General features: G+C 37.7%; 2 protein-coding genes across 2 annotated transcripts in view; one reads left to right on the top strand and one right to left on the bottom strand.

Moving 5' to 3' along the window:
- pgbd5 (piggyBac transposable element derived 5) overlaps nt 1–13,678 on the top strand; it is a 75,619-nt gene extending 61,941 nt beyond the window's left edge. The window contains exons 4-7 of the mRNA XM_043681005.2: nt 5,316–5,496; nt 9,189–9,386; nt 10,704–10,809; nt 12,976–13,678. Of these exons, the coding sequence (XP_043536940.1) occupies nt 5,316–5,496; nt 9,189–9,386; nt 10,704–10,809; nt 12,976–13,171 (681 nt within the window). The 3' untranslated portion in view covers nt 13,172–13,678. The remainder of the gene's footprint in view (nt 1–5,315; nt 5,497–9,188; nt 9,387–10,703; nt 10,810–12,975) is intronic.
- Nucleotides 10,645–15,152, bottom strand: part of galnt2 (UDP-N-acetyl-alpha-D-galactosamine:polypeptide N-acetylgalactosaminyltransferase 2) — a 122,497-nt gene continuing 117,989 nt past the window's right edge. The window contains exon 17 of the transcript XR_006309879.2: nt 10,645–10,782. The gene's annotated coding sequence lies outside the window, so the exon portion shown is untranslated. The remainder of the gene's footprint in view (nt 10,783–15,152) is intronic.

The following is a 15,152-nucleotide window of genomic DNA, read 5'->3' as shown; positions in this document are numbered from 1 at the left end:
GCCTTTCTGACATACCCTATTTCCTGGTACACCTTTCGCCCCTAGTCCTGCTAGGAGGTCTGTACATAACTCCCATTATGGTTTTTTTGCCTTTGTGGTTCCTCAACTCCACCCACACAGGCTCCACATCATCTGACCCTTGTCATTTCAGTGCCATAGATTTAATTTTATTTTTAACTAACAGGGTAACCCAACCCCCCTCTGCCCACCTCCCTGTCTTTTCGAAAAGTTGTAAATCCTTGGATGTTTAGCTGCCAGTCCTGACCCCCCTACAACCGCTTCTGTGATGTCTACCACATCATAATCATTCACAATGATTTGTGCTGTTAATTCATCTACTTTGTTACAAATACTATGAACATTCAGGTAAAGCACCTTAATGCTAATTTTCTTATCCTCATGATATCCATCACTTCTTGTAGTATGTCCTAAGCTATCCTTCCTTTTTGCTTCATTTCTAATCTGCCTCGAACTTCAGACCTGCACACATGCTAACCTGCTGCTTATCTTTCTACTTGACTCCATATTCCCTGTTGCTATCCCTTTCCCTCCTCTCTTTTCCCCCCCCCCCCCCCCCCCACTCGCAAGTTTAAAGTCCAAGTGACCACCATATTTATCCTTTTCACCAAAACACTGGTTCCAGATCGGTTCAAGTGGAGGCCGTCCCATCGGTACAGATCACCCCGGTTCTAAAACTGATATCAATGTCCCATGAAATGGAATCCCTCTTTCCCACACCAATCTCTTAGCCACATGTTTACTTCCCTAATTTTCTTATCCCTATGCCAATTAGCAACTGGCTAGGGCACTAATCCAGAGATTATGACCTTCGAGGACCTGCTCTTCAATTTCCTTCCTAGTGCTCGATACTCCCCGAACAGGTGGTCCTTTCTAGCCTTGTCTATGTTGTTTGTGCCAACGTGGACCACAATAACTGGATCCACTTCCTCTCGCTCCAATATCCTTTCAAGCTGGTCAGATGTGTCCTGCACCTGGATCTGGGCAGGCAACACACCATGCGGGACTCCCAATCCGGCTCACAAAGGATATTATCTGTCCCCCTAATTGTAGAATCCCTGATAACAACTACTTCTCTTTTTGCTCCCCCCTCTTGAATGGCCTTCTGCACCATGGTGCCATGATCAGCTGGCTCATCCTGTCCACAGCCCTTTTTCCTCATCCATACAGGGAGCAAAACTCTCAGGCCCAGGGACTGAGGCTCCTCCCCTCCTGACCTCAGAATCCCCATACCTGCCTCACTTAGTCATTCCCTGTTGTTCCTGATCACTAATTGAACTTTAATTACTTAATCAAGCGGGTGTGACTGCCTCCTGAAACAAAGCATCCAGGTAACTCTCCCCCTCCTGGACGTGCCACAGTGTTTGAAGCTCAGATTCCAGATCATCAATTCTGATCCAGATTTCTTCCAGCAACCAACACTTGCTGTGGATGTGGTCACCGCTGTTCACAATGGGATCAGCCAGCTCAACATTTCAATTCCCCCTCCCACTCCACCAAGGATATGCAGGTCTTTGGACTCCTCCATCGTCAGACCACAACAAAACGACGGTTGGAGGAAGAGCGCCTCATCTTCCGCCTAGGAACCCTCCAACCACAAGGGATGAACTCGGATTTCACCAGTTTCCTCATTTCCCCTCCCCCCACCCTGTCTCAGTCAAATCCATCAAATTCAGCACCGCCTTCCTAACCGGAGATCTTCTTCCCGACCTCTCCGCCCCCACCCCAGTCTGACCTATCACCCTCACCTTGACCTCTTTCCACCTATCACATTTCCGACGCCCCTCTCCCAAGTCCCTCCTCCCTACCTTTTATCTTAGCCTGCTGGACAAACTTTCCCCATTCCTGAAGAAGGGCTTATGCCCGAAACGTCGATTCTCCTGTTCCCTGGATGCTGCCTGACCTGCTGCGCTTTTCCAGCTCTGATCGCCAGCATCTGCAGACCTCACTTTCTCCTCAGCTTCCACATTATACAGCTATAGCACATCACCTGTCCAGCCATCTCTACTTATTTAATTAATTTATGCAAATTTGAGTTAAATAATTTCTAGTACTTCTGTCATCTTATTCAATTAACCAATTAATAGTAGACTTTTAATCAATCACATGATACACAAGAAATATCAGTTGAAACACCTTACCTTAGCAACACACAAGAGTTCTTTTTTTGGTTAGAGAAGGAGGGCGGGTGGGAGACGTTACACATAGTGTCTTGGGATTCAGCCATTGCCAAAATATATACCTGAAACTCCCGAGGTAAGTTTTTATGTTTAAAAATTTCCTTCCCATCGAGCTCCTCCCACTCCAACTGCTGCTGAAAAAATGAATGTTTTGCGATCCCATTCTGGAACAAAAAATTATTTTCTTCAGGCTGTAAAATCTTGTGTATTTCCAGAATCTTCTGTGTTTATTTCAGTTGCCATAATGGTTTAATTAACACTTGTAATAGCTCCCACTCCATAAGACCTTAAGACATAGGGAGCAGAAGTAGGCCATTCACCCCAATGAGTCTGCTACAGTATTCAATGAGATAATGGCTGACTGATAATCAACTCCACTTTCCTGTCTCTTCCCCACAACCCTCGATTCCCATACTGATTAAAAATCTATCTCTGCCTTGATTATACTTTAATGACTCAGCCTTGACAGCCCTCTGTGGTAAAGAATCCCTCTGAGAGAAGAAATTCCTCTTCATCACTGTCTTAAATCTGCAACTCTTTTTTTATTCTGAGATTATGCCCTCTGCACCTAGACTCTCGCACAAGCAGAAACAAATTGTCAAGTCCCATTAGAATCTAGAATGCTTCAATAAGGTTGCTTCTCATTCATCTAAATGCTAATAAAATCAGGCCCAACCTAATTGACCTCTCCTCGTAAGACAGTTTCTCCATATTTAGTATCAGCCTTGTGAAACCTCTCTGGATTATCTCCAATGCAGTATATCCTTCCTTGGAAAAGGGACCCAAAGTGTTCATAATATTACAGCAGTGGTCTGACTAGTGCTTTGTGCAGTGTTAGCAAAATCTTACTTTTATATGCCATTTCCTTTTAAATAAGGGACAACACTTAATTTGTCTCCCTATTATTGGTGAGCCTGGATGCTAGTTTTTTTTTGTGATTTTAACGAGGACTTCCAGTTCCCTCTGTGCTGTAGTTTTCTGCATTGTTACTTCATTTAAATAATGTTCAGTCAATCTATTCTTTCTGACAAGGTGCATAACTTCTCATTTCCCCACATTAGATTCCATGTATTTGTCCACTTGCTTAACCAGTCTATATCCCTCTGCACTCTGTAATCCTCACTATTTGTCTTCCCACTTATTTTTGTGTCATCCACAAATTTCACTATAGTACATTGACTTTCCTCATCCAAGTCATTAACATATTCGTAATTAATTGCGGTCCTATCATTGATCCTTGTGGCACTCCACTGATTACAAATTGCCTGTCTGAAAATGCCCCCCTGATCCCAGCTGTCTTCTATTAGTCAGTCCTCTATCCATATTAATAAACTGCCCTCAACAACATTGGGTTTTTATCTTATTAAGCAGCCTAATCTGTGGTAGTTTGTCTTCTGAAAAATCTAAATATATTACATCCAATGCCTCCCCTTATCCTGCTTACTACCTCCTCAAAGAATTAGAGCAAATTTGTCAGAGATGATTTTCCCCTTTATGGGCCTGCTGACTCTACTTGATCATATGTGTTTCTGCATCTGCAAATAATCTGTATCTTTTACTGTAGGACTGATTAGCAAAATTTAGCATGAGCATGTTTGCAATGTAAAATTTGCTGTGTGCACTGATCTATTCAGCTGATTTAGTTGTCTTGTATTCATTCTTTATTACTATAATTTATTTGACTTTGTAGTGTAAATGTAGCCTGAATTAGGAGTTGAAGAATGGTTCAGTGACAGTATGTAAAGTATTTCAGATTTCCAGCATCTCACTAATTGTTGTCGTTACCAAGTAACAACACCTGGTGCAGGAAAATCTGCTTTTAAGAATTATGTCAGACTTTAGTTTATGCTTTCCAAGACACATTCAGCAGTGCTGCTGATAGCTACTGCTTCACACCAATGCTAAACCTATGTAAAATCCCATATGTCAAATGATTGATCACTTAAATGGCTTACTGGAGCTACTCATAATTGATTTTTTTTTCTCTATGAACTTGTCACCCCTCATAAGACTATGCTTTAATTGTGACAGGTAGTAATAAATAAAAGATTTCTAGACTTTAAAGAACGTGGATTGTTCCTTTGCTGGTTTTCAATGGAAAATAGTTCTGCCTCTACAAACAGAAGGTTGCCATTAATGTACATCTGTATTCCCTTAAAGAGTACTGTCTGTTTTTAACTCTCACGCTATGATTGTGAAATCATTATCTATCTGCCATAGTACTAGAGGCTGGTCTGTCGTGCCTACACCAACAATTTGAAAGAATTATTGAGTCTCTTTGTTTTACTCCCCTATCCAGCTGCACTGCAAATGTTCGAGTATGTATCTAATTTGCACTTGCAACCTATTATTGAACCTGTTTCCATCATCTTTTGAGAAAATACATTCCAGATGATCATCATTTACGGCATTAATATAAATAGACTCATCTTTCCAATTCTTTGGCCAATTACCTTAAATATGTGACCTCTAGTTATTGAAGTCCCTAGCCATGTAATTGTCTTTCTTTCTCACTACTTTTATCTCAATCATTTATATTTTTTTGAAATGTTTTGCTGTTTTTCCCTATCCCCTTCTCCAAATTGCTGCAACCAGTTTGTCAAGTTAATCCACTTCTTTTGTCTCCTTTGACTCCCAACATAACCTCTAGGATCAGTGACCATGGGGAGACCAAAGCGCAAAAAAACACAATTTTTGCGGTGAACTCCTTGAATGTTAGGAGGGAATGGGCTGCATCCAATGTTCCTTACCTGGTACCCATTTTGGAAGTAACTGGGTTGCAATTTGCAGCATAGTTGGTGAGACCATTCCTTCCACATGAATGACCGCAAAGGATCATGAAACAAAATATCATGCTTGTTTAAAATAGAAACATGAATGAAATGCAGTGAAACCAGAACATCAAATGAAAGCCCTTTTTGTACTCAAGGCTGTATTAACAAGAGATTAGCGCACATTACGATAATCTGTAGTGACAAATGCAAGAGGCAGAGCATATTTTGTGAATGACTAAGTGAAATTTCTTGTGACAAAAGTCAATAAAAACCTTCAAATACAATGCTATTTTGAGAACAAATATATTAAATGTACTGTCATTTTGTTGTCCTTTTCATTTAGGTTTATGTTAATTTGAAGGAAGGAACCGCCTCAGATGGGCTGGACACATTGAAGAACAGGCCACAACTCCACAGTCTTGTGGCAAAAAGTCTTTGTCAGAATTTGGCTGGAAAAAACTACATCATATATACTGGACCCAGCATAACTAGCTTAAATCTTTTTGAGGAGTTTGAAAAAAAAGGTTTGTAGTTAAGACGTGAAATACTGTGGATGGTGCAGGAATAACTAATGTTTGGAATAACTGTGAAGAAAGACTATTTTGAAAATATTAAAAGGTTTGGTTCACTGAACATACAATTTAGCCTTATAATTTTGACCTTGGAAATTTTATTTTCATGGTCAGTTCCTAATGATAGCTGTTTTGACAAATATTGTGAGGAAAATACGATGCCTTGAGTTTGGAAATTAAGATGACCTTTCCTCACCTTGTTCTATCTTGTTTTACTTTCCCACTCCAATGCTTTTTAAATGTGTTAACTTGTTGTGCTGGCACTTCATGGTCACTGATATCTTGTCCTTTTTTATAATAGAGATTTACAGCACAGTTCATGTTCACGCCAGTCAAAAATGGTGACATGAATATTCTAATTATACTTTTTAAACTTTGGTGCAAATTCTTTATACGTTTTTCTTTTAGATAGAAACATTTTTGTTTTGCCACTTTTTTTAAAAAAAATATTTTTAAATTCTGGTTTTTGAACCAAGATGGTGCTGGAGAATGGTGATTTTGTACACTTTTCACTGTCCTCCTGCTTTCCTATACTTGAGTACGTGACTATAAAACCTAATCCTAATACACTGGCCTCAAATTGCACATCTAAATACTGCTTAAATGTTATGAAGGATTTTGCCCCGATCACCATTACAGGCAGTGAGTTCCTGATGCTCATCACCATCCTCTGGATGGAAACCTTTTTCCTCCCATGTCCTCCATACCTTATGCCCCTTAGCTTAAATCTGTACCCCAAAGCATTCATCCCCCAACCAAAGGTAAAAGCTTCTTCCTGTCTCCCCTATGTTACTCATTATTTTATATATCTCATTCATGTCCCTTCTCAACTTCCTCTGCAATAAGGAAAACAAACTCACTCTATTCAATCTCTCTTCATAACTGAAACTCTCTATTCCAGACTACATCCTTGTAAATCTCCTCTATACCTTCTCCAGTGCAGTCTCATCTCTCACATAATATGGATTCCAGAACTTTGTGCACAACAGTAGCTGTGATCTAACCAATGTTTTATATAGTTCCAGCACTTAAACTCAATGAGTTTGCTAATAAAATCAATTAGACCATGTCACTTTATCTACTTGCTTTGATACCATAAGGGATTATTGTACATGCTCTGATGATGTACCTCCTGATTCTCTGTGCTTCCGAGGGTCCTACTGCTCATCATGTATTCCCTTGCTTTGTTTGTCCTGCCCAAATGCATTACCTGTCATTTATCCAGATTGAATTCCAATTGCTACTGATCAGCCCATCAAAATCCTCTTGTTGATATCCTCCTCGTTATTTACCACCTCAGCAATTTTAATATCATTTGCAAATTACTGATCAGCCCTCCTACATTCAAGTCTAAATCATTTATGCAAACCACAAAGGCCCTGATACTGACCCCTGAGGGACTCCACTGGACATAGCCTCCCAGTCAGAAAAACACTCCTCAACCATCACCTTCTGTTTCCAACTATGGATCAGATTTGCAAAGTTTCCTTGGATTCCGTGGGCTGTTATCTTTGTGATCAGTGTCCCATGTGGGATCTTATTAAAATAGATTGCATCAAAGCATTGCCTTCATCTGCACACTCGGGCACTTCTGAAAAATTCAATCAACTTGGTCAAACATGACCTCCCTTTTAATAAAGCTATGCTGACTGTCTTTGATTAATCCTTCCTCTCCAAATACAAATTAATTCTGTCCTTTGGAATTTGTTTTTGACCACCACCATGCTGCTTATTTGATCGTGTCATCTTATGATATCCACATCCCCATTTATCAGAGAATTCAGGACACTGCACTCTGGAGTGGGAGCATTGCTTGATGTTTGGTTTCATTTTTTTTTCTGCCCTTTCCCTCCAAAAGCAGATTGTTGACACTAGTTGCAGTATCCTGAGAACACCTAGGCAAGTGCATACTGTGGAATGACTCCTATGCCAGTCAATTTGTGTTTGATTTATACTATATTTATAACAGATGTTGCCTTCACTTAAGAGTTGAATGCAGTTCTGAATGAGGTGGATTGTCAATATTATAAACACATTGTGGAGTCGGGCGATAAAAACCATATAATGAAACTCAAGGTGGTGAAAACACTTAATTGAAACGAAGAGGTAAATTACTGCATAGAGTCATTCATTAAACTGGATTGTGTATATGGAACCAATGGCAGTAATCATTTCTACCTGTTGTCATCTAATTTACATGACAATGAGATATCAGTTTGATAATTTTACAGTGGTTATAACCAACGAAAGTTTGGTCATGTGCTCTGTTATGAAAATGTAGGTGTACTGTAACTTTGAGAGTTAAAAGCAACAGAACTACCTGACTGGACCAGGTGTTCAGAAAAGAAATATAATGTAACAGTTGGTCGAACAACTCGATTAGCTGGTTGCCTTGAAATGACAAAACAGATTTGGATTAGGCCAATCAGTTTAAATTATACCCTGAATAATACCAAACTCCAGTCTAATTTGAATTGAGTATATTGACAATCTTAAAAGCCAATGACATAATCTGATGCTTTGAGGGTATAAGACAGGGGATAATTGAACAGTTGAGAGGAGAACTGCCAAGCTCCAGACTGTAAAAAGACTGCCCGACAAATAGCTTTCTTAAAAGGTACCTTTTGATCAGTAACCTGTGAAGCAGAAATCCCTGAGAAGAAAAGACCAGAATTCAGAGAAAACGGAAGCTGCCTGGTGTTGAGAAGTTTTTGTTTTGTAAATCATCATCCGGAGTTTTATCGGACTAGTATTATAGAAGGGAAGGTAACAGATTGGTTAGAGTAAGGAATTGTAAACAGTTGTTAGTTAATTATTCTCTATTATACTTTAAGAAATAAAGTTGTTAATTTTTACTTTAACTAGTTCTTGGCCTATCGAGTTTTCACAGATTACTGTACGGGATAAATCTTTTCTGTGTAGCTGGTTTTAAATTAAGCAGGAGAGTTTACCCTGTTGTAACAGTTCCATTGTATTAACATGATAATATTCTAACCTTACCCTCTGATATAAATGTAATCTGATTGCCTGAAGCTCTATGCTTGTGTACAGAGATAAATCAGGGACATAATGAAGATTCAATTTGTAAGAGTCATTTTGCTAATTACTTATAAACTTAGCTCTGAAGAAGAGTCCGATTCTACTCAAAACATTAACTTGTTTTCTCTGATATAGATGATGCCAGGCCAGAGTTTTCCATAATTTTGCTTTATTAAACCTACGGACTTGTCAATACCTACTCCCATCTCTCCCTTGTATGAATAAATATTTTTGGCTACTTAGGAAAAACTCATCCTAATTTTGAGCCATACTCTTCCTCAATCAAGTCCTCCAAGGGCATCATTTTATAGAAATAAATTTATTTTTCATACAAAGCATGTCCTCCTTTAATTTTTCGATGGTTTTCATATTTTGCTTTATTTACTGTGCATGTGTTATCATGTTGTATGTTTTTAGTACTGTGGATGATACACATTCTCATCTCAAGAATATCCATTGATTTTGCAATTACATTTCTACAATATCAATAGTTTTAACTGGACTTTTGGGTTTCAGTCAATAGAGTCTGCCTTCCAGATATCTTTAATAACCAGTCCATTTTATGAAGTGGTGTTTTAAATTTAAAATGGTATTGCTTCTCACAGGTATTTATTGTTGTGGACTTCTCAGCTCCAGGAAGAGTGACTGTACAGGACTACCACGGTCGATGCTAGTGAACCCTGAGATTCCACAGGCTCGTGGCCAGTACAGGGTGAGAATGAAAGGAAATATGTCCCTAATAAGCTGGTCCAACAAAGGGCAGTTCTACTTTCTCACAAATGCTTATTCTCCATTTAAAGAAGGCAAGTGCTTGTTAAATATTTATATCCCCTTAACTAGAGATTTTCAAAATGAATTTGGCTCTTTATGAACTATATTTTTGGACACCCCGGTCACAAGTGGTGTCTGTAACTCCCACCAACTGACGTCTTGGAGTGCAAGTTCTAAAACATTATTGAGAAATTAACTTAATCTTTAAAAAGCTGCATATAGCATTAATGTCCAGAACTTTGAGTTATTTTCACTTAATGTCACCCCTCTCATTTTGCTCTAGCTACTTTAGCATAGGGAATTGATACAACTCAGCATATCTAGAGGATTAGCACAAGTAGTGGTAATGATATTACAGTTATATAAAGTCTTGATTAGATCAAAACTAGGGAACTGAGAGCAGTTCTTTAAGGATATATTGTCCATGGAATTGCAGCAAAGAGATTATACAAACAAGGTATTCTCACAAATTTAAAATCTTTGATTAAATCACCTAAGATTTGAATATATTAAGAGAGAAATAATTTTTTAAAAAACTTAGAAGGTATAGGAGCAGACTGCAAATATTTTGCAAGGTAATGAGACTGGAGACCATAACAGATAAAGAGGGATTAGGCATAGAGAGATTTGAAAAGTTTTAGAGGATATTATTTGAATGGAAACCAATGTAGGCAAGCTAGAACAAGGGTGATAAGGGTTAAGAGACTTGTGCGTTAAGTTACAATCAAAATCTTAGATGGCCTCCAGTTTATAGAGGCTAGGATGTTGGTGTCTAGCTTGGTATATTCAGGAATTGAGGTAATGATGGCATGAATGAGACTTTCAGCAGCAAATCAGATGAGACAGATTCAAAGATAGTAATGTTACAGAAGTGGCAGCAGGTAATCTTGAGTGCAAATGAGGTTGGAAACTCATCTTTGGATCAAAAATGATGCCAAAGTTGCAAACAGATTGGTTAAACGTCAGACTTTAGTCAGGGAACAGGATGAAATCAGTAACTAGGGAATGGCATTTTGAGAATGATCAAATATAACTTACAACATTTCTCATTACTTATTTTTAAAAAAACGTCTGCTTGCTTCAGATGTGTCTCCCAAGTGGAATCTCTAAGGAAAAGCTTCCTGCCACATATGTTGAGTTTAAATCAAAAACCGAGATGAAAGTCTATTTGAGCAGAGATAAATGTTTTGTTTTTCAATGTCGATGCTGTGCTGTTGTGTAGATAAAAAGCAATCACATTTTCAAGACTTTAAAAATCTTGATCAGTAGATCATTTTAATTTTTTTAAGATACTACAGTTGCTTAAATAACCACTTTCTTACCATGATCAAATCCTTTTGTTCCTATAGGCGTCATAATTAGAAGGAAGAGTGGAGAGATTCGCTGTCCTTTAGCAGTAGAGGCTTTTGCTGCTCACCTTGGCTACATCTGCAAATATGATGATAAGTACAGCAAGTGAGTTTGAACTCTGTGGTCCTTTTTATCTGAGAGCTGTATGTGGAATGACAAAGTTTTGGTGAAAATCCACATTATTAAAACTATACAAGAACTGTAATTGGATTTAATGGATCCAAGAATAGTGATTTACTTATGGCTTTAAAGCATTTGCCTGCTTTTGGCACCCATATTGTTGGTAATTAGTAAGTTACTTTATTTGGGATCTTCATTTGAAAGATACAAAATATAGCAAGAAATAACTAGGGTGTTGGCTTGATCGCCTCACATAGCCAAATGCTTGAAGGATACTTTGGGAGTATTGCTGGGCAATGTCGAGAGGAAGTGGAATGCATGTTGTGATTTATCCAATTTTTGAAAAGGATTGTAATGACAAGTTAGTGATATCTTCCTCCATTTCTCTTGCAACCCTGAATGAATCTGATGTCCCTAACATTTATATGTCCTGAGACAGCAGCTGCTTTTTCCAAGTATTTTCTGGTGAATTGTTATCGAATCTTTTGTTATCTAGATTTCATAAGGAATCTTGGGCTTTTAGTCTTGATGCTCTTTATATTGTCTCAATTATTATGCTAATTGAATATAATTAAACTTCAATTAAATTGACCATAACTAGAAAATGATGTGTCTTAGAAATTGCAGTCTCATATCAGAACTGTAACCTTTCCTTCCCAGCCTCCAGGATCTGATATTAGTCCTCCAACACGGAAATCTATTTCTTCTCCTTGATTTCTTACACAAATAAGAGGCACTGGAATGAAAGAGCTAGATTTAGCAGGGAAAACTGATGTTAGCACTGATGTTTGCTGAGGTCAAACTGGCTCCAAGTGTTTAATTTGGGTCATAAAAGGGGCTGGATAGTAGAGTTAAATTTTGAGTCTGATAACTCTTCATCAGAACTGGACCCAAACTTTGTTTTTGTTTCATTTGACCTTTTATGAAGCCATTTCTTACTCTGCAGTGGTCTGAGCAAGATGTATTATCAGATTTTAAGATGTAATGTTATACAATAAAGGTTATGATAGAAGGAATTAGAAGAAATAAACAAAATGCTTATCTATTTTACAACACCAGGTTATAGTCCAACAGGTTTATTTGGAAGCACTAGCTTTCGGAGCGCTGCTCCTTCATCAACCACCTGATGAAGGAGCAGCACTCCAAAACCTAGTGCTTCCAAATAAACCTGTTGGACTATAACCTGGTGTTGTGTGATTTTTAACTTTGGTACACGTCAGTACAACACCAGCACCCCCAAATCATATGTTACAAAGTATCTTCTAGCTATTGAGATCCTTTCTAACAGTGGCTACACTTCAAATGTGGGAAATATGATATCCAAGTTTGCAGACAGGAAGGCACCACAAACCATGAAAAAAATTTAGAACATTTGCTTTGGGTTATCTTGGGAGCCCTATATAATAAAATTTTAAGGATGCTAGAAATATGAAATAAAAACTAAGTGAATAAAGTCAGTGGGTATGGCAATATCTCTGGAGAAAAAGTTTACATTTTGGGTCTACTTTGCCTTTTGCAAATCCCTGTAAACCACTGAATCATCTCAATTTCTGAATCCTAAATTGCTTTATCATTGGCTATGCTAGTAGTATCAAAGCCCAAACTTTAAAATTTTACACTGAAACACCCTTCCCCCAACCTCCTTGTCTTTTAGGAACTCTCTAAGACTTATTTTCAGACAAACTGATGGTCATTTAATGCAATCTCTTAGTGACTGTGTTCATCTCCGCCTTTGTGAGTCATCTCTGTTTAAAGAGAGTATAATGCATTCTGGTGTTGACTGAATTACCCCAGTAAACTATCCCAAGCAGGATGTGTTAAATCAACCTTACTTAAGGATACTAATGAGCAAATCATCAAGAGTTTTTATTCATCCACATTCAGAAGTAACATTCCTCAGTTGAGAAAATGGAATGTTATTCCAAGGCAGTCTGGACACAAGCTTTCAATTTGATTAACAGATTCTTCTGTTCAATCCCACGAGAGCATGACATCTCTCAGTATTGATCAAATTCTAATCTGTCCCTTTTTCTTAAACTAGTTCTCTCAAATCCATGTTCTTAGGCTGCAGAACTTCCTGCTAATTGGAGTAGTTTTCCTGTATATACACACTTGCACGTGCTTTTATAATTGTGTTTGTTCTCTTCACAGGTACTTTATATCTCACAAGGCTAACAAGACCTGGCAGCAAGTGTTCTGGTTTGTTCTCAGTATTGCTGTCAATAATTCATACATCTTGTACAAGATGTCAGAGGCATATCTAGTCAGGCGCTACACACGGGTACAGTTTGGTGAAAAACTGGTCAAAGAGTTGCTTGGAATTGAGGAACATCTCCCCTTGGAATGATAACATTGGCAGCATAGGTGCCAAGGTCAAATTGTTGCACTGCATTCACAGGGCTAAACAACATTTCACACTCTTGTCATAACCATCAAAAAATATTCTCGCTGTCCAGCTTTTCCTTGAAATTTGCAGCAAGTACATCCTTTAATTCCCAGTTCTGCCATGCAACAGCAAGGCCAACTGAAGACCACAACACTATTTGCAAGGAATCTGGAGACTGGTACTGCCATTTAAAACAACCTGGAAAATCCAAATGTAACCTACCTTTTGATGTAATTATTTCTGCAAAATTGAATAAAGTGTTCAACTTGGATAGAACTGGAACAATAGCATAATCTTTGAATTGTGGTCTAAATGTGGCATTTTATATACGTGGAGAAGTAAAATGTACACTTTTTTTATATTCAAATTGTACACCCATGGAAAAGTAACATCATTGCAAGCAATCTTGTAACTTTCTTTTTTCCAAAAGTAAGAAACTTAATGACTAATTGTTCCATAATATATCAGCACCTAATAATTCACTCCATTGTACAATCTAACAGCCCTGTATAAAATATTTATAACAAAGACTTATTATGCATTTTGAATGTTTACATTGAACTAGCTATTATATCATGTTCAGAATTCAGTCTGTGGGATGTACTGCATTTACTGGATGCTGCACCAATCATAAGTTGTTTATTCACTGACTGTTCTTTATCACTGCAAAGGATTAGAAGTTGTTGCTTAGAATGCTAAATCCTTAGGACATTACATGGAGGTAGTTTACAATGAAATAAGCTACACCCTTTTGGTGTTGGATTATTGAAGCTCGCTCAGCTCAGCTCAGCAAAGCAGTTAGATGCATCAGGATTATGATAGGATGTACGATTGTGTTGATACAATTGATGATTTATCTTGATGAAACTCTTTCCTACAAGTGTCTTTCAAGCTTTACAGTAGGAGGATTTGACTGCTAGAGTGGAATGTATCTCTAAATGAACTGTCTAATTAATTATAGAGTGGATGAAGGGTATTGTGCAATTCTAAATCTGATTTGGACACAGCATGCAGAGTTACTGTCCGCTTTCATGTGGGGTCCATGTTCTATTTCTTTGATTTTCATCAAGCAATGTGTCTCAATAAAAGTGCCCTGTATATTAAATATGTTGTATTTAAAATGATGTATGTTACAATTTACAATAAAGTGATCCTGGAAAATTGTACATACAATTTATCCTTTCTGTAATAAAGTGAGTGAGAAGTAGTTAAGACAATATTATGAGACATTTCCTCATATAAATGTCTCACTTGCACAATCTCTCTGATGGGACAAGAAAAATATGGTCAGAATTGGGAATACAACTCACTTAAGTACCAGTAGGGCTCTGAACTTTACATCTCTAATAGTTCTCAAACACAGTATGGGGACACCTTTAACAACAGGATAGTTATTGTATACTATTAAAGGGTGCTGTTATATTGATGTTTAGTATGAGGCACTAACCAAATATTAATTATGAAGAAGCTATTTCAGTAGTGTCACTTCAACAGCTTGGGAATTTTGTTACAGCACATCTGAAATAGCTGTAATTAATTTGCTTATCTTACTGGGGATTACTGTCTGATTGTGAAAGAGTAAGGATTGTTAGTGGATATCATAAAAAGGCAACCAGTAGCAAGGCATAAGAACTTAGATGGTTGAATGAATAGATGGATGTAATGCAAAAGATGATTTATTTTAGATAGATAGTCTTGCATTTTTCTCTTCAGTTGTACAAAGGATCCTATTATACTAAGGGTCAAGAAATAACTACTTGAGATTCATTGCTGCTGAATGTTTCATTTTGAACAGTATATACAACACTGAACATTTACTATGAAAAATTGATCTAATATCAAGAATTCAAATTGTTTGGAGTCCATCTGGCTCATTGGACAATGATCACCTAAGTGTAAGTCACATCCTTAGATTGTCGAGTACAGAATCTACAAGTACAAT

This window comes from Chiloscyllium plagiosum, unplaced genomic scaffold (assembly GCF_037043375.1).
Source record: "Chiloscyllium plagiosum isolate Xiang-an unplaced genomic scaffold, Cpla_swu_hap1 HiC_scaffold_3, whole genome shotgun sequence".
NCBI classification, from domain to species: Eukaryota; Metazoa; Chordata; class Chondrichthyes; order Orectolobiformes; family Hemiscylliidae; genus Chiloscyllium; species Chiloscyllium plagiosum.
The sequence above is the reverse complement of the archived record's forward strand: the minus strand, read 5'-3'. Positions and strand labels throughout refer to the sequence as shown.